Source organism: Gavia stellata, chromosome Z, assembly GCF_030936135.1.
Source record: "Gavia stellata isolate bGavSte3 chromosome Z, bGavSte3.hap2, whole genome shotgun sequence".
Classification (NCBI taxonomy): Eukaryota; Metazoa; Chordata; class Aves; order Gaviiformes; family Gaviidae; genus Gavia; species Gavia stellata.
In genome coordinates, this window is record NC_082637.1 from 57,430,837 (window position 1) to 57,451,004 (window position 20,168).

At 36.5% G+C, this 20,168-nt stretch overlaps 1 protein-coding gene across 2 annotated transcripts; it reads left to right on the forward strand.

The window, feature by feature from the left end:
- Positions 1-118: 118 nt before the first annotated feature.
- Positions 119-19,618, forward strand: RNF170 (ring finger protein 170). 2 transcript variants are annotated; one of them, XM_009814130.2, is made up of 7 exons: positions 119-131; positions 7,017-7,160; positions 11,826-11,901; positions 13,413-13,524; positions 14,544-14,617; positions 16,560-16,664; positions 18,418-19,618. In XM_009814130.2, exons 2-7 carry the CDS (start codon positions 7,024-7,026, stop codon positions 18,685-18,687), a joined length of 774 nt encoding a protein of 257 aa, XP_009812432.1. In that variant the 5' UTR covers positions 119-131; positions 7,017-7,023; the 3' UTR covers positions 18,688-19,618. The 2 variants fall into 2 exon arrangements, with proteins under 2 accessions (XP_009812432.1, XP_059689591.1); XM_059833608.1 differs by having other exon boundaries at positions 13,416-13,524.
- Positions 19,619-20,168: the final 550 nt, after the last annotated feature.

Below are 20,168 nucleotides of genomic sequence, written 5' to 3' on the forward strand. Positions count from 1 at the left end.
AAAGCAGAATACGTACTTTCTTTTTTGTTTTTTTTTCTCTTTAGGAAAAAATGTGCCTCAGAGACTACTGATCTCAGACCTTGCAGAGACCTGCTTTACCAGGCAAGTGCCTCAGTTAGCCAGTTCTTAAGGTATATTGAACAAAATTATTATTTACCTACTGAAATTGCCTTTTCCCCTATTTTGGCAAGACTCTTTGGGCTTTTTGCTTTCTCTTTTGCAAAGAGCACGCATGCACATAAATGTAGTCAGCATAGTTCTGAAAGCAAAGGTGGTTTATGGTGAAGAGATAACTGAATATGATACAGCCGAGTTTGGCTATAATTTTGCTGTACCAGCTGAGCCGATTTGTGACTCCAAAGGTGCTGCTAACTCATATTAATGCTGTATTAACAGACTGCATGAAATCCTAGTAAGATATTCCCAAGTCAGTTTTAATAACCTTCTCACAGGATGTATCTTGTCAATTTGTATGTTGCTATATTTGGGGTGGGTTTTTTTTTTATTTCTCTTAGTAAATGTGCCCTTAGGGTGGTCTCCTCCTGATTTTTAAAGTGTATGGAGATACATAGTGCTAGAGATTATTGTGTGTGCTTTATTCAGATAACACTATGCTCATGAAAATGAAAAGCTAATTAATCCTGTTTCCTCAAAACACTTCTTCTGAGTACACCATCCATCACTTCCCTTATTTCTGTTTTATTGTGTTATATATGTCTACATCACTATTTCAAAGTCCAACTTGAGTACACTAAAGTACCTAGATAAAATGTATCAGCTCAGGATTTAGCTGATTTATGATTTAGTCTAGTAAACTCATGCTAGAGTCTTCGATGGTGTTTATACATTTACTGTTCGTCAGGCACACTTAATACCCGCTGCTGTTAATGCTTTCTGAATGCAGGCTAGGCATACCTTTGAGGTCTTTGTGAAAAAGAGTAAAAATAACCGTAGGATCCAGTTTGCTAGGTTTGCCAAGTCCCATTCTTGACCACAGTCAGTGGCCACGACCTGCTGCTACCCTGAAATAGGAAGTAATTGGATAACTTTGAATGAGGGAGGTCTCAGTTATTTCCCCACGTTTAAGAATTTGTCTATTTTGGGAATTTATGTCTGTTTTTCTCTTAAATGAAAGAAAAACACTAAGTTTATGCCTTAGATATTTTGATATAAGCTAATACGCATGCAGGGGGTGGGTTACAGAATAAACATGATCCATTTTAGTGTGCTTAAATTCTTAAACATTGATTTCTGTTATCTAAAACAGGTCAATCATATTAGAAACCTGTTGATAGAAATGAAACCAAGTTTTTTTTGTTCCTTTTACCATGGAAGAAAATTTTGAGGAGTTAAAGTCTTTTTGGTCTTAAAAAAACATAGTATTTTACTAGCTGGAGAGGAATTAGCTTATCCTGGAAAACATACATTCTCTAGAAATTAAGCAGCATTTTTAAGGAGGGGGGGTAGTGCTTCTGCCAGTAAAAGACAACAGGCAAAAGGTATTACAGGTTCTGACTTGCACCCTGGCCCACCACCACTGTCCTTATTTTATAATTTTTTCAAGCACTGAGGGTGGTTGCCAGTAGGGCATCGAGAAGAAAATATCCAAAATAAAAATGAAGTGAAAAAAAACCCAAACGCCATTGTTCTCATCTGGTTCACTCCCAAGCCATCCCTGAAAGGACACATTGTTATCCAACATATCTTTCAGACGTTGAGCAAATTGTACCATGCTCTCAATAAAATGTTGCTCTTAGTTACTAATTTGTATCTCACAGCAGTATTGCTTGTGCCTTACCTCATTGTTTACCTCTCAGATGTGAGGAGAGCCTCTTGCTTCTTTTTCACAATGCTTATATATTTCTTTGGTAGTGGGTCCTAAAATCTCTGTGGTTTTGAGAGTGTATTAGCATATGGTGCTTCCCTGATAAACTTGGAAAAGTTCAAATCCTTCAGAAAACTATGGGGATGTTCTGACTTTGGATAGCTGGCAACAAGAGTTTAATATATCATAACAAACACTGGATTGTTTTTCATTTCTTTATGAATCATGGCATGCGGTACTGTTCTAGATGTGCTATATGTTGAACATTGAAAGTCTTCATAATACTTTTCAGATCTGAAAAATGAAGAAATAATACATCCAGACTAACGTATGTCCTCATGCCCTCACATTTCCATGTCATCTGTATGAGTTTCCAAGAATAACAGACATTGTAATTGCAATATTGCTTGTTATGATTCTCCTTTTTTTTGCATAAACCTGCATGCATTGTTCATACTTAACCATAGAGGGAGAAATGTAACTTTTAAGGCCTGCAGATTCTTATTTGAAATGTAAATAAATTTGTGTAGCTTTCTGTCAGTGATCGCTCTCAGAAAAACCGATAATCAACAAGGTGGTTTTGTGTTCAGATGGTTAGTCTGTGACGGTTTGTACAAACAAAACTGCATGATTTTACAAACAATAAATTCCATTCCTCTCTATTTCCAAGCATTTTGTGGACAATTCAGTCTGAGGTTGTTTACATTCTGTAGCTATCAAGAATCCTAATGCAGATAAACCTGATCCCAGTCTAAGTACTGTGCTGCAAAGTTCAGCTGTAACTTAACTAGCCCGAGTGGAAAGAAGGAGTAACTTGTCTGTTTTCCCTTCACTGGGCAGTCGTATTGTTTTACTTCAGGCAAGTGCCAGTAGTTTGAAGATGAGATGAAATGAAACTGGAAATTAAGTTTTGGGCTCTTTTGTTGCGGCTTTTAATGTAGGAAAAAAGACCAATATTTTTGTTGCATTTTTAAACTTTGCAGCTCATACTTTTAATGTTCTGAAGTTGATTGTATGAATTCCAGTTCTGATGTGAGTATTGCTAGATGTGGTTTGGTTTTCATCCCTTAGTTGGAACACTGGGTGGGGTTATGCTTTCATTTAAAAAAGCTATCCTTGTTAAATGGCTAAAAAGAGAAAAAATCCTAAGTATAACCAAAAATCAGTTCTCAAAATTTAATCTATTGTCAATTACTGCCTTTTTTTTCCCCTGAAGTGATTCTGTTAATTTGGTACTTTTCTCCGAGAGCTATTGTAGACAGGACTTAATTTCTTGTGTAAAACAATAGAGACACAGCATTAAAAAAATTCAAAGCTTCTTTGTAATTATAAAAAGAAACAAAAAACCCCATAAATCTACAGAGAAGAAAGAACAGCTTTAAGATTATTTAATGTCTGAAAAGCCTGTGGTGTAGAACGCCGATCTGAAAAGGATTATATGATGAAAATGTTGATGAAATACTGTTATTTTCGCATAACCAGACAAATGTAATGGATCAACATAAAAAGGTTGAATTTAATACAAACCACATCAATTTGCTATTAAATGACATCAAATTATTACTGGTTATTATTTTAGGAGAGATTAGATGTCTGTGATAAAGTCTGGTTCTAGAAGTCTTCTCTGACATACACTTAGTCCTTGTCAATGCTGGTTGTCTCTGAAGACTGAAGGGTCTTTATTATATCATTTAAGAATTAAGTCTCTTGTAGCCTGCTAATTAATTGTACCAACTGAAAGAGCACCACTGCTAAACATGTGCACTGGGAGGCAAGATTCCTTAGCAGTTATTTTAGGACTGTTAGCTAGTCTAGTACACATTCAAACCACTGCAGATGTGTTCACTGGCTGTTGTGGTTGCACCTGAGGAAACATGAACTGCAAGCTTGCAGTTCTAGATATTTTGTTTTAAAATGTTCAAAACAGACTTGAGATCAGAAAATTCCTTCCTCCTTCAGTCAGACAATTTTCAAATAGTGTGTTTTAGCAGTGTTCTCCTTGTAGCCATTGCTTTTTTTACATGCTAACCCAGAGATAAGAGTAGGAGGAGATTGTTACTGTCTCTACTGAGGCTTGAATGACTCTTCTGAGAAAGTGTGTTTTGATCTTTTGAAGTGAAACCCTCCTGTTTGTAGTTCCTAGTCGACACAACTCATGTCGGCCCTCCTGTGCAACGGTCTGTTTCAGAAAAAGTGCTAGAGGTAATGAGCGGAATATGCTCGGCACTTGTTGGCTGTCCAGAAGCAGCAAGTAAGTTAAAACATGAACAACATGAGCCTTAAGCATTGATAGCCTGGCCTCTCTAGAATTTAGTAAACAGAAGCAGCTGGCAGAGAGATTGAGGCAGAGATTCCACTCCCCCTTCTATACATCTTGGCAGTATTGATACGTGAGTGAAGATGAAGTGTTTGAGGGAGTGGCATTTTATGTAGACAGAAAGACTGTGCAGGAATTTCTTTTGGACACTAAATTTGTATGAAAATGGTTATTGGGAAAGTCATATGTAGTAAGTGAAGGGGTGAAGTAGATACAAGTAATTGGCATTATGTGCGGGAAGGAAGAGAGGGTAAGGGTCTGTGTATTTCTTATTCATATTCTGCTGCTAAACTTGGCACCATAGTCTGATAGTTTGGTATTTCAAGAAGAGTGCATGAGCAGAAATGAAGGCAAGCAAATGTAGCGAGTGCTATTAATTGTAGGCAGGTAAGGATTAGCAGTATTGATGTAAGGAACATGCAGAGAGGGAGGGAGAGCTCTAGAGTGGATGTCTTGAAGGCTGTTCAGGGAAACTGAATTAACTTTGTGTGATACTGACAATTTATGTGTTGGTTTCAGAGTGCCCCAAGCAAGCAGTGACGCAGGAAGCCTTTCAGGTGTCAGTGTGAGAAACACTTGCCTTCCAAAGGTGCAGTTAAATCATCTATATGCCTCTCCCACAGTGTGTATTTCTGAAAAAAGTGCGCAATACTTAATGGGTTGTAGTTGTTATTAGCATATTGGTCTATTCTAACAAAGCTGATGCAGGACAATGGAGGAATCATCACATACCAGTTCCTTGTCATTTACTTCTGGTTTTGTGCTGAGTGGTCAATCCAGAAATGACAGCGTGATGCAGTGAAAATTAGTGGAAGAGAAACATCTTCATGATTGGATATGCAAAGAAATAAAGTGTACAGGTTGGGAATGTTTAGCTGGGGAGGCATCACAGCACACCTGCCAGTCCAGGTCCTCAGCATCAAGGAACTGCTGCTCAGAAAACTTCCACAAAGAGCTTAGCCTCATGGCTTTAACTATAGCAATGTAATTGTGTAACTAGCTACACAGAGGAATGCTGTAACTCCTTGTGTAGGCTCTTGTTCCTATGTAAGACCTTTCCACAAAGATCTGGTCTTTCATTCATTAATATGTATGAAACCTGTGTCAATATTGACCTTCTTTAAACATGGCTTTTAATGAGTCATTGGTGTTCCACCTTTGGGAAAAGTTGCTCTTTCCAAATATTAATCAACATTTCAGTAGTTAGACTATGACACAGTTGCTTGTGGAAAGCTGTAATTAGCAAAAATTACGACTATAGTTACAGAAATAATAGTCTTATTTCAGATTGGGGCACATAGGATAACTTAGTTTATTGTTTCACTTCATATATGCTTCATTATTTCATTTTGGTTTTCACAGTGGAAGCCCAAAAATACAACAACAATTAAAGGAATCTACCCTTCATTCTCCATGAGTTTTCTTTGCTCTTATGGTACTTAATTATACCACTTCTGCTTTTTTACAATAATGCTAGAATATACCAGCTTCTCTTGCGTTGCTGCCGCAGAGGGTGGCTCCCACAAATGTAAGGGAGCTTGGAAAAAGCTCCACAACTTGTACAAGAAAAGATCTGGAGGGTGAGAGTAGCTATCTTATGGAAAAGGTGACACTTTTATATTAGCAGTAGACTGGCAAATTGAAATCTTGCCAGGGTAGTTATTACAGGTATCCACTAAAATCCTGATGACTTGTATTCTGTTTCAGTTTTGCAGTTAATTCAGGGCCAGGGAGTGTCTGGTGTTGTTTGCTAGACAGGAAGGTTCAAATTAAAACATAACACATGACCTGTGAAGTAGAGAGAAACACTGATGAAAGCTTGCAAGCTTAAGGCACACACACTGGTCTTAGGAAGTAAAGTAAATTATACCAGTCTTACCTGACCTCATAAACTGATGCTGAGATTTTATGTCAGCTCTGTATGAAAAATACTTTAATTGTGCATGGACACAGCTTCAATATGACTTTCTTGGTCATTTGCCAGGGTTAGCTTCACTCTTCTGGTTTTGTAATATTCACAACTGTAGTTCACTTCACTTCCTGATTGCAACAGGAGTGATTTAGCAGTGTGTTGGAAACTATTTTATTTTGTTTGTCTCCAGCTGTAGATTATTGCTGTAGGTTAATAAATGTTGGTGTTGGCAAGTCATTCTGATTGTTGCGTATGTGAATTGAATATACAACAAACAAGTCTAATTAGGGAAGCCTGATAATATCCTTTTTCTTTTAAGTTTTTCCCATGTTTCCAGCTGAAGGGTGGTAATGCATAGAAAAGACAGATAAAATATAAAGTGCGTCAGGTGATTCCTGTGTATCCAAATGGGTGTTTAACACTCTAAAAACAGCTAAACCCCAAATGTCCTTGTTTCTTTCTTCACATAAGTGATGAAAATTAGGTTTCTAAAAATTACATTGCCTCAGCCTAGCAGCAATGATGTGTTGTGTAATAGCTAAAATTATTGATAATGCAGAATCATTATACTTTTTTAAAATGAACTGTCCTTAGAATATGTCAATTCAGCAATGACCTATTCCTAGGCAAGTTATCTGGTAACAATTCCTAGGTAAAGTATCTGACTGATGTTTTAAAAAAAGCCCAATCTTTAGATCACAACACAGTCATTTAAGACTTATTTGCTGCTGCACAAGACAAATGTTTTGCAGTCCTCTGCAGCAAGCTCAGTGTTTGTTAAAAATGCATCTGTTCCCTCTTCTTTTACCATTTTTTCCCCAATGACTAATCTGTTGCTTCAGGAATTTATTGTGTATATGAATAGATGTGTATACATATTATTTGTAACTGTTGAAAATGTATGTGTGCACATGTATGTTTTAATATATATATGCATGTATATATTTCTTTTTACATTTTAGAGCTGTGATGGCCAGTCACCAAGCAGAAGTTCAGAGTTTGAAGCTAGATAATGATTCAGTTATAGAAGGAATAAGTGACCAGGTACTGGTGGCAGTTGTGCTCAGTTTCACTTTCATTGCTGCTCTGGTATATACGCTTTTAAGGTGAGAATATATTGATAGGAATTAATCAACATAACTGCATTTGTAAAATTCTAACTTTCTCAACAAATTTTTGCATTGGTGTATCAACTGTGATTTTGTGACATTAAGGAAATGATTGTTTGATCACTTACTCGGTTTAACTAATTGCTTGGCAGAGTTTCATAATTTAGTTCACAGTTAGAATGAAATGATGCATTTCTCAAAAGTGAAGTTTAACTCTGCCTTATCTTCAGCTGATCAAACTGTTCATCGTTCCTTAAGAATGAAAATGGCTGAATTCAGTCTATATGGCTGGTGTGTCATATTTGGTTACAAAGTACAGATTTGTCAATAATGACTCCACAGTTAAGACTGGATATAATCCTCCTATGTACATTCTAGTTGCAGTCTCCTTCCAAAAAAAACCCAACCCCCCCAAACCTGAATAAATTGATTTGTTTATAAATGAAGAAGGCGGAAAACAAAGGACTTTAATATGCTTTCCATAAAGCAAAATGTTACGTTTCAGAATTCAGTAACTTTAATGGTCAAGTAATCAAAGCTTATTTTTAGTTTCAGAGTTTTTCCTTGCAACCTAACAAATATCTTAGCCTATGTTTTGGGAAAATAAGTCTGAGCTTCAGATTGGATCTTTTTTTTACGCGTATCTGTAGACTTCTGAACACAGAAGAGTTTTAACAACTAAGAGAATTCAATTTTAGTGGCGCATTGGCATTATGGAATTTACTGAGGAGGATCTGTCCATATGAGAAGTATCAGCAGGGTAGGAGGTATTTGAGAGCAAGCTGCAAGAGAAACAAGAATTGGGAAAGCTTGGTTGGATTGCAAGGCAGTGCTGCTGTTCAGGACCAGCAGATAACAAAGGAATCTAAGAGAAACATAAGCACTTCACCTTGCTTTTCTTTCCAAGGCTGTTTCAGTTACTCAGATGGCTTCAAGAGTGCCTCTTTTTCCCTCTGCTTTCTTATGCTCTCTCTACCCATATATCGACAATTTTAGCATTTGTGACTTGGATTTTAAGTGTTTAATTTAAAAGTAAACATCTTATTTTTGAACTTTATAAAGTAAAGTAAGCTAGGAACATGAAAAAATGTGAGTGGAACAGGAAGGGTCAGCAGTGGGCAAGAGTAACGGGAGTTCACTCAGGATTAGCGTTCCGGGATATGGTACATCAATGATGAAGGGTTACTTGGGGAGGAAGAAAAGGGCTAGTTACTAACTACCTCTGCAGTGTAATGAGCTAAGTAAAAAGTTTGTCTGTGGATCCTGTTACATGCCTGATGGTTTATTTTCTGGAGGAGCAAAGTCAGACACAAAGCTTCCATACGTTGGAAGTCTTGAAGCTTGTTTACTGCTGCATTATATGACTGACTATTGAAAGTCCTATCAGCATCCTCTTAGGTCTCCACTGTGTCTTCTGGTACTTTCTGAAATTGTCTGTATTCAGCAGCATTTTTCCTCTACCTCCTTTGTATCATCTCCATCAAATTCTGCACAGTATGGTAGAAAATCTGTACAGTACAAAAAGCATAGTAATTTGTATTTATTTAGCACTGAAGGGGGAGCAGGGGAGAAAAGGAATATTTTATTTTTCTTCTCTAGTTATCTTAGGCAATACAGTGGTCCATGTGTTCCTTACACTGTGTCCATTACCCAGTCTCTTTGCCACCCACACTTCTGTACGCAACATCTGAAATACTTAAGTTGGGTAGGAACAAGTCCTGGGTAAGAATACATGGAAGAAAGCTTAGGGTAATGAATAAGGTTGCAGGAACTGAATAAAAAGGGAAAGTAGGCAGCAAGGAGTGTATGTTGCAGTAGACTTTAGGGGACAGAAGTGGAATATGGAAAGAACTGTTAAGGGATATGGTTGCTGTACTTGTTTCCAGAAAGGAGAACTCAATGACGCATCACATCAGGGTATGAGCTGAAGGTCTCTATGCTTTTGGTGGAGAAACTTACTAGCAGTAGTTAACATATATACCAAGTTGCAGATGTTTAGTTCAGTCACTATGAGATACTTTTGCAAAGCCTGTATGTTACAAATTTTGATAAAATCCAGGCAGATTTTTTTCCATCATCTTTTAAACTTGTGAGTAGGATGTCACATTATGAATGAGACTGTGAAAATTTAGTTTATCCAACAAATTAAAGGGAGCCTGACCCTCTAGTGTTCTGTATCGGAGATTTCCTACTTGTTCCAGATGACTTACCTAACCCATGTTTATGAATCTGCAGGTTTAGATCTTTTTCTCTCATTTTTCTATCCTATCATACAGTTTGATTATAAGATCAAGTCAGTATTTTTAGCAGAAGTGTGGCCTTAATCCTTGGAAACTAACGATGGCTGTCGTTGCACAGTGATACACCCGTCCCCATACGTACTGTCCCTCACTTCTCTGTGTGAGACTGCACACTGAATGAGTAGGCAGCCTTCCTCCTTCCGGTAATGATAGTTTGGTAGGGCCCGTTGTGATACATAGTACAATCTTTCCACATCATGGGACTTTTTTCCTCAAGTTATGGAGCGCTAACACTCAGAAAGGAGGAAATTAAAAGACTCCATCTCTAACTTTATTTCTTTCTGGCTTGTGTTTGATAATGCCTTTAATTACATAGCACCATACTGTTTTTCATTTATTTAATTTATTTTCTCACACTAATTGCGTGACAGAAGTTACAAATTGGATATGTCTTAAGCTTTGCCTGTCCCCTCCTGGATATTGTGCAGTCTTCTGATGCCTCAGCATCTCATGCATAAGTGACAGGTGTTGTACATATTATACCTCCACAGCTCTACAAATACTCTTGTGTGTTCAATATAGTATGTGATACCAGACTGAAGTCATATAAATGAACACTATAGCAGCAAATTTGCAATTAGTCGTTTATGAAGGAATCAGAATAAACTGGCTTATAATTCACACCTTCCACTTCCGTGTGATTTGAACTGAATTTCAATACATATCAAAGTTCTGGCAAACTGAAGGTGCAAAATATGTTCATTTGTAGCACCAAAACAGGAAAATACTTCTATCCATATAACATGTATGACAGACAACATCCACAGAACCTGACACATGGAGACCCATGGTGGGCAAGAAGAGTTTTTGTGTAAGCTTCCCACCATATAACTTTCATATATGTCACCCACATTAGTGTTAAATAAATTTACTTTTTACAGATAACCATGTAATTATTAGTATGAAAAATATGTGGTTTGTCTGCTCCTCATTGAAGGAAGAATGAAGGAGACAAAATGTTAAAGATAGCAGTAATGCAGTGTTATGATTGCTCACATCGAATGAAGGAAAATATTGCAGAAGCTCCTGGAACCATTGAGGAAATTATGTAAATAGAACTGCAACAGAAAATACCCTAAAAATTTAGCCAGTCCAGCCCTCAGCTCTGACAGAGGATCGGTTTGCCTAGGTCATCCCTGGAAGCAGTGCAACCTGTTCTTTGATTTAACTTTTAGTCAAAGATAGATCACAATACCCTGAGGTAACCTTTTCTGATTTTGTATACTTAGCGGTTAGAAATGTTTTTCCACCAGCCTTAGATAACTGGTGGAAATAATTGCTCATATTTCTGGAAAGAAAGCCTTATCCTGTCCCCTTTTCTCTCCATGAGCAGTCTTCTGTATGAACTGACATTTCTTCACTCTTTCTCTAATGTTTAAAAAATGTGAGCAGTAATTCTTAATCTCTTCTGAACTTCCTTCAACTTCTCTACATCTTTTTATGAATTTAGCCCAAAATGGAAAACAGAATCTAGCTGAGACCTCAACAGTGCTGAGCAGAATGTATCACCAGTGAAATCCATATGAATAAATAAAGCATAAAAATTCACAGTTTTGAATATGATGTTGACTCATATTTATTGTAACTCAACAGCTTTTAATGTTAGTATAATTTTTAATTCCAGTTCTGTTCCCATTGTGCTTTTGAATTTCAAACTTTTAATATATCCAGCCTCCTTTCTTCAGTGAGTCCCTTCCCTATGATTCCCCTTGGTTTCTCTAACCTGTATTTTTCTTGCCCGTAGAGTCTTTCTTTTTAAAGAGTGATTTAAAAAGAGTGATTTCTTTTTATATCCAGTCTGCTGATAGTTACATAAATTCGACATTCTAAATCTAATAGTTTGCCTACCCCTTCTTATGTAAATGTTATGTCTTAGTCTTTCATGTAATAGATAAAACTGAAATAATTAGGATTTTTCCACGCTATAACTTAGGCAGTGAGTAAAAAATTTAAGAAATTTATGAGCAGACCAACAATACAGAAGCTAGCAGTGGAGAGAGAAATTAAAAATATTTCTGTATGGTGAATATAAAAGCTTTCAAACAACTTGATTTTTTGGAGATTAATGGCTTAATTTTGTTTCAGATGAAAATCTAGTTTTAACATGATTTAATAATCGATTATGGAGTCTCTCTGAAAAATCTTGCTGCTATACAACTTTAAATGTCCAGAGTAACTTTAGGATCTAGAATGAATGTCCTGTTTCCTTAATTATTTGTGTACTTCCTTTAAAATCCTTTATAGCAGGAAAGAATTATTTTTTCACCCTTCGTTCAAGTTTCATTTTTTTTTTCAATCAGTTATTTTTCAGTGTTGGGTCACAGTGTTCAGTTTTTCTTATTGCTTATATTTCCTTTTACAGAAATGAACATCAGAACATACACCCAGAAAATCAAGAGCTAGTGCGAGCTCTTCGTCAGCAGCTTCAAACTGAGCAGGTGCTGTGCTAAGTGTGGGCATCATTCAACTATCTGGTTTGGGGTAGTGTAGGCTTCTCTGAGGTTCTGTAAGAAGCTGGTCTTGAAAGTTATGGAAGCTTACTTACTGTACAGAGGCATCCTTGAAATTTATCAAGTAATGAGATAATATAGGCTTTTTTTTTATGGACAAGTAATTAAAATTAATTATTTGGCTGGTTCTTTTTTCAAACAAATTTTTGCCACAAGGTGGAGTATGTTAGATTATGTTGTGTGCTTCCTGCAATGTTCCTGGGAACTTAGTGGTAAAGGAAAGGAAATCTGGAGTACAGCTTGCTGCCAGAGGACAGGGGTTAGATGTTCAGACTGATAAACTGTGTGTAACAGAACAATGGCACAGCAATAAGAGCCAGGCAACAAAGACTGACAGAGAGAAACTTTTTACCAAAGTCTTCCATGACAAGACAAGGGGCAATGGTTTTAAACTGAAAGAGATTAGGTGTAGATGGGACATGAGGAAGAAATTTTTTTACAATGAGGTTGGTGAGACACTAGGCCAGGTTGCTGTCACAAATGAGTGGCATTGCTATAAACTTCCATTAAAATCACTTTTGCCAATACCCTTGACGGTGATTCTTTAAGCAGCCTAAACCACTCATTCGTGACAGTTGCCCAAAGAAGTTGTGGATGCCTCGTCCCTGGAAGTGTTCAAGGTCAGGTTGGACATGGCTTTGAACAACCTAATCTAGTGACAGATGTCCCTGCCTATGGCAGGGGAGTTGGACTAGATGATCTTTAAATGTCTTTCCAACCCAAACCATTCTATGGTTCTGTGATTGCATCCAGTTCTGACATGTAGAGGAGGGAATGGGAGAGTCTAGGCCAGATTACTGGAAATTGCTGAGTCCCAGCCCTAGAGTGAAAAGCTGTACTTTGTATGTATTGAGGAGAGAGTATTGAGGAGAGTCTTTCATCATAATACTTCATGAAATAATGACAGATTTTTAACTACAGTGCATATTTATGTGGAAGACAAATATGGCAAAACAGGGAGAAAAACTATTTCATGGCAGTGACAAACACAAGCTGATGTCTATGCTTGGGACTGGAAACACTAAATACTGCAGCTGGTAAGCAAAGCAGTTCAGTTACCTGGCTTGGACAGAATTACTTAGGATAATAAAGTAACAGTCTAGATCTGAGTTGTTATTCATGCTTCAGCATGTCTAACCTAACTTAATGTGAAGGACCAAGGAGGTTCTTTCTTTGTGGTCTTTAAATGGATCGAAACACACACTTATGTAACAGATGAAGGGAAATAATGGGCTTGTCAGAAGAACAACTTGTATAGTGAATCAGTTTTTGCATTTAAGTAAGTTTGATTTTTATATTTCAATATATTTCTCTTTCATTTCACATAGTTTTGCATTTGACTGACTTCTAGTAAACGAACACTGGATTTATTTTTTTAAACTCAATAGACCTATATAAAAATAGTGTCTCTAACACTTCACATTTCTCTTCTGTTCCAGCAGGATGCTTCTGCTGGTGATAGACATCGCTTCTATACAGATATGTCCTGTCCAGTCTGTTTGCAACAGGCTACATTTCCTATAGAAACAAACTGTGGACATCTCTTCTGTGGTAAGCAAGAAAAACACCAAGCCGCAAAGATAAAACCAGAACAGAAATACAAACTTTTGGCACAAGTACAGGCACCCTAATGCAGAGCTTTGTTTGATTTTAACAGCTTATCTTCTAGTCTGCGTTAGTAATAATATTTATATAAATTGTTGTGAAAATACATTTGTCAATAAAGAGTTGCTTTGAGGGTGTGCTGCATTTTTTTCTATGGTATCAGGATTGAAACTGTGGACAGAGCGTATAATTTGTTTCCAGTTAGTAAAAAACTGAAGACGCTGAAAAACACTTAGAAAAACTGGTTTAGAAAATGTAACAAATTCTGCTTGGTATTATCTTTATCTCAAAGTGGGTTTTTTTATTTTCTTGGAAGTCCCGAAGAATTAAGATGAAGTTCACAATGCTTAAAGTGTTTGCCTTTTTTTTTGAGGCCCAACTATTCAAATTTTTATATAAATGCCCTATGTAGCATTTCTCTTCCTCTCTTTCAGGTTCCCAGTAGGATTCTTCCACTGCATTCATCTAGTATCATTGAGTATATAGTGCATACCATGCCTAGTCATTTAAACAAAAAAATTTACAAATTTGGAAAACAGTTAAAGTACTCAGATTTTTATGTATTCCTTCATCTGTTAAAACTCTGATAATAAAGCCAGGCTTTTAGGATAAATTTTACATCTCTTGACATTTTTGTGTCTTCTAAATTTTAAACTGGTAACATTTCTAATTATTTGCTTCTTCAATTAATGATTAAGAAGTTTTCTGTCTTTTCAGAAAATAATACCTTAAAATTAATGATGCCATTGAATCTATTCAGGATTTTTCTCATTAACAGCATTGAATTTGAACACATTGGTTCTTGGTATCTTCAGTGAATGCTGTTTACAAAATTACACCAGAAAATATAGATTTAACCTAACTGCTTATACACTTCCGTTGTTTTCCTTGGTGTGTAACATGTTATTTCATGCAATGGGTGTTTCAGCTCAGAAGTTTAAATGTCTGTAACTTACCTTCATCAGGTTCCTGCATTATTGCCTACTGGAGGTATGGCTCATGGCTTGGTGCCATCCGTTGTCCTATCTGCAGACAAACGGTAATATTTTAAGTAATCATGGAGCTGATAGTTTGGCTAGTTTAGCTTACCAAAAAAGCATTTACATGTGAACTGCAGTAGTGAGACTGACAGAAGTAGTCTGAGAAACTGAAGGAGTATGCATATGTGAGACTTAGATGGTGGGCCTGAAGGTGTTTTTGAACTTTTTCCTTTGCCAGACAGCTCAAAAAATACAGATTGTTCCTGCAACTCAAATTTAAGTTTGATTTAAACATTGATAACTCAGCCATTTTTCTGTGAAGGAGTGCATGAAAACAGAAAATCGTTAAGATCTTAACTATGATTCTTCCATGCTTTCTATTCGGGATGTTACATAACTTCTTTACCAGAACTTGCATATGAAAGACCTGGCTGTTGTGGAAGACTGCCAGTAGCAGTATACTGTTGGTTTCTGAGGAGTACCCTCTCCCTGCCAAAAAATGCTACCCATGTCAATTTCTTATTTTGTCCCTATTTTTAGTTTGTAGGTATTATTAATTTGAGCTTTGTATAGCAAGCATTAACGTACTTCCTACGCAAATTACATTGTCAGTTTGAAATATGTCCCTGCAACTCATGAACACTTAGGATCTCTGAGTCTTATCGTGTATGTTTCAGCATCTTTATTTTAACAGTGCACAAACGACAGAGCTAGTAGCTTCTGATGAATTACATAACATGCTTTACGGCCTTGCCCATACATTATATCCTGCTTTGGTTGTGTGTATCAGCAGGACAAATGACTGTAAGAACACAGAGGAAGGAAAGAGAAGTAGGTATGACTAGAGGAAGAATGGGTAGGTTTAGAGTGTAGCCAGTGAGGAGACACAAAAAATAAAGGTGAGAAAGGTAGAAAAGAGGAAAATAAGTGATTTTTATAACTTTTTTAGTACCTCTCCTTACATAGATAATTCTTCTACCTTCCTCTGAGTAACAGGTAAATTGGGTGGTACTGCTTGCATGGTTATGCATTCATTCTCACCCTGTGAAGTAAGAAGAGTGAGGTCTGATTTATAAATGGGAGATGGAAGTTTGTATACATTAACAACGTGACTCATACAGAAGGTTTGTGGCAGGGCTAAGAGTTGAATGTAGATCTGCTCGTGCTGTTGTTTGCCAAATGTGACTGCTGCACAGATACAAGATAAATATTTTGTGTCCATGTACAGAGGTAGCTTTTGAAGATTGTAATAATTTAAAATGCTATGCATTTTCTGTTTCCTATGATAATCTGCATTTTATACCTGAACATCGCTTGCAAATACAAGTCTTAAGTTTTCAGAAACCCCTATACAGAAAGATAGCATAAGATATATGTGAATATGACCTTACATATTTTTCTATGTCTGCATGAAAGTTAACCCAAGAACATGGCAGAATTCTCTGTGCTTACAAAAGAGATGAAGGTTAATATCTTTTTCTGTTAACTTACTATTCTGTATTATTCTCCTTGGTGTTGGTATGAACATCCATATGGAAAAGTATGAGTTTTGCTGCTTGTTTGCTGAAATGCAAGGCCATTCTAAAGATGGAAGAAGAATGGCCTCATTGGTTGCTTTATTTGATTTTCAGTTTAAGAAACAAAACTAGATTTGGTAAATTAACTTTATTCTCCAAATCATCTGCCCCACTTCTGAAACATAAACCATTTAGGTGTTCAGAAAAATTTCCTGTAAGCCTCTCTTAGAAGGAGGGTTCTTACACTTGTTTTTAACAATATTTTAAGAAATTAATATTCTGTAAAGGGTTATAAGCAATGAATTTCTTAAAACTTAGCAGTCGTATCCATGTTAGTAGTTTTCATTTTATTTTGCTACTAAATATTCAACTAAAACAAAGTTTGTTCTACGTAGTTAACTGAGTTAACCGTTTTCATTTATAGTTCACAATGCCTGCATTTAAAAGACAGTTGCACAAGTAACAATCTCCTTACTGTGCCTAGGTAACATTGTTTTTACCACTCTTTGGTGAAGATCAACAGGATGCAACCCAAGTATTTCAAGATGTTAATGATTACAATCGGAGATTCTCGGGACAGCCCAGATCTGTAAGTTTTGGGTACATTTGGGTGGAAGGCAGGGATTTTAGGGGAGGCTTAACAGCATTTTTTGTAATTTTTGGGGTTTTCCTCTTTTTTTTTTTTTTTTGCCCTGGGATATGAATGTTCTCTTGGTGATGCTTAGGGACTATGCAAGTTTTCCTTAGGAAATTAATGTTTAAATAGTGAGGGCAAACCCATGACCTTGAAAATATTTATTTGTAATTTGTGGAAATGTATGGAAACTTGCATTTTTATTGTGAGTGAGAACTGCTAATAAGTGTGGAGTTCCCTATTCATGTGTTAAGCTCTTTTTTAATTATGACTCGTTCATTTGAAAGGATTATTAATTAGTCAGTAAAAATACGTAATGCATGACCTGCAAGGAAGAATATTCATTTGATTGATCTCTTTACATTGATTAGAAGAATCAGAAGTTCTACTCCGTGCCTTTCTTCCTCAGATTTCAAGCTATCTGCTGTCTTGATTTTTTTTATTTTCCTCCTAGATTATATTACAGTCTTTATTCTGCTATCTGAGTGAAGAAAACAGCATTTTTTTGATAAATAGCTAAGAGAGATGATTGAAGTTCTACAGACTTTAGAAAGTCAGCCTTGTGAGCCTGTCTTCTATGTGCATGTTCTGATTTGCAAGGTGAAATGCACGCACGCGCATACTAGTAACTTCCCTGCTTGTCTTCATCTGTTCATTGGATTTGGATATAGTAACAAAGCATTACCAAGAAGAATTTACAGTCCAAAGAGACAAAAGAGGTGTGAGACAGGATTTTTTTTTTCATGTTCTAAACCACAAACCAGTTATGCTTTTGGTCCAGAATAGATTGAAACTACTTTTCAGGCTCCATTAGACTTCTCTGTGGGCTCTGTGTCTAGTCCCCAGTAACCTGTCTGAGGTCATGCCAGGAGTCTGCATTAAAGCCCTGATCAGACTAGATAAATTGTCGTTGAGTTATACACAGTGTATTGCCTTAATGACATACAAAATTCCTTTCTAGAGAACTTACTCAGCCTTGACAATAACTCATTTTAATCTCATGGCTCTATGTAGAAACTGTGTACAGTAGAAAAGGAACCAGAATCAAAAAAATTTCAAAGGTCACCCCTCCCTATGCCTCACAACAAAAACCTGAATATTTTCTACTAAGCAGTCCTGACTAAGATGACAGAATCATAGTAGAAAAATGGAAAGGAGCCAGGGATGGATTCATTTAAATGTACTTCAGTTTACTCTGAAGCTTGATCTATCCTTTGGAAACTTACGTGAATCACTGGTTATATGCCAGGGGAGGGGGTGTTGTATTTCAGAAGAACTGCAACCTATTCTACTTTACCTATTTTTTTTTTCCTGCAATCCCTAGTTGTCTTCCATTCTGATCAGTATTTCACTTCAGTTAACCTGTTTGGTGTTTCTCACTTTCTCAGTCATTTGTTTTACTCTAGTAGTCACTGCTTTTCCTTCTTAATAGATCCCAGTGTATTTTGTAGTGAGTTAAACGTATGTTTTATGGCATAGAATAACAGTTTGACTGTTTCATGAAAACATATATTCTCAATCTGGCTTTTTACCCAGCAAAACTAAATCCAGGAAGGTCTTGTCTTACTGTTTTTTTGTTTTAATTCTTATAAACTAACAGATTCCAAAGCTGTAATGTAGTAATAGAAACTTCAGACTGAAAAAAGACCCATTTAGCATGGGTCTGTTGCTAAAGCAAAATACTAACTTTTGGTTTCTTTCTTCATAGATTATGGAAAGAATTATGGATCTGCCCACTTTATTGCGGCATGCTTTCAGGGAGATGTTTTCTGTTGGGGGCCTCTTCTGGATGTTTCGCATCAGAATATTCCTCTGCTTGCTTGGAGCCTTGCTCTACCTGGCTTCACCTCTGGATTTTCTTCCTGAAGCCCTCTTTGGAATTCTGGGGTTCTTGGATGATTTCTTTGTCATTTTTCTTCTACTGATATATATCTCTATCATGTATCGAGAAGTGGTAACACAGCGGCTGAATAGATGAAATGGATGAAAATGACCCAAATGCAGAGGCAGTTGTGGAATGTTTTAAAAAGAGAACTATGACATAAGTATGATATGGCAAGGTGCCTGTGTACAGTTTCAGTAGTTACAATTTCATAGCTGGTCATCTTATACAACTATGAAGGGTTAGTATGTGGTGACGCTTAACTGGAATCTTTAACTTGTGTATTACATACACTTCATAGGGATGAGGTTAGTTTTATAATGTAATAAACTACCTTCATCTACTTCCACCTGATGAACAACTGTATGTAATCAAAGCAGAAAACACCTTTTTTGGTGTGTGGTTTGTGAAAAAGGAATTCTAGTAGAAGACTAGAAGACTTCTAACAAAAAATCTGTTTGGGTAATCTAGACATGTGTAAGGAAATTCAGAAATTCTTCAAGTACAGTTAGCATGGCTAAATTGTTTATTGTGTCCCTGATGTGGGCTAGAGTTTTTTAAAATAAAAGTAGCTTTGTGTGTCTCTGTGGAAGAAGAAACCCCAGAACCACATTACAATTATCACCCTGCAGTTTGCTGTTGTCCACATGCTTCACAAAAACAAGGAGAACACCTCAGTGTTGCTTGAACTGCAGTATGTGCGGTTGCATGCAATTTGTACAATTTTATTTTTATATTTGGGAATATACACACAGTACCTGATCTAGATAGAGAAACCAATATTTTACACACCAGACTGTTTAGTGCTCTATTTTTAAATGGAAGCATGTTTTTTCTCTCAAGACTTGTTTATTTGGTAGGTATGTATCTTGGAAGCAGGAGTTTTATGCTGCTTTGGGTCAATGCAATGTATCTGAAGTGAGAGTTTGCATTCCTTTAGTTGCATTGAAGCATTTAGCCAATAGAGAGAACCCTCAAATTTTAGATAGTTGTTGAAGAAAGAAGTCAGAACTGGATGTTTACACTGTAGAACTTTACCTGAATGTCCATTCTGCAATACAAGTATTAAACAACTTAGATATTGGGGTGTTTGATTTTCAGTTGGGGTTTTCTTGTTTGTTTCATTGGTTGGTTTGGATGTAGGTAGAGGGGGTTCTGAATTACCTTGAAAAAGATCTGTGATAAGGGACCACAAAAAGCCCTGGAAATGTTTTCAAAAATACCAGGGTATTAATTATCCTTAAAGTTGATTTTTTTTTTTTCATGTTGAATTTGAATATAGACTATCATAGCTACAGAAGTAATTTGAAATTATTTTAATTTTAAGAGATTAATGTCACTAGAAAGGTCAAGGATATTATAGATCTGAGTACTTTTTAGCTACAGGAGAGATAATTGCCATTTTATTTTAACGTCCTGAGTACTTGAAAGACAGTGATTAGACAGATGATTCTTTGTGTGTTTACATGTATGGGATGAGACTTAAACTGAAAGGGACCTTTTCACAACTTCTGTGTTTTGCCCATGCAGGTGTCTTTCCACAGCTTCTAGCACCTAGGCATGTGCAGGAAGATGAT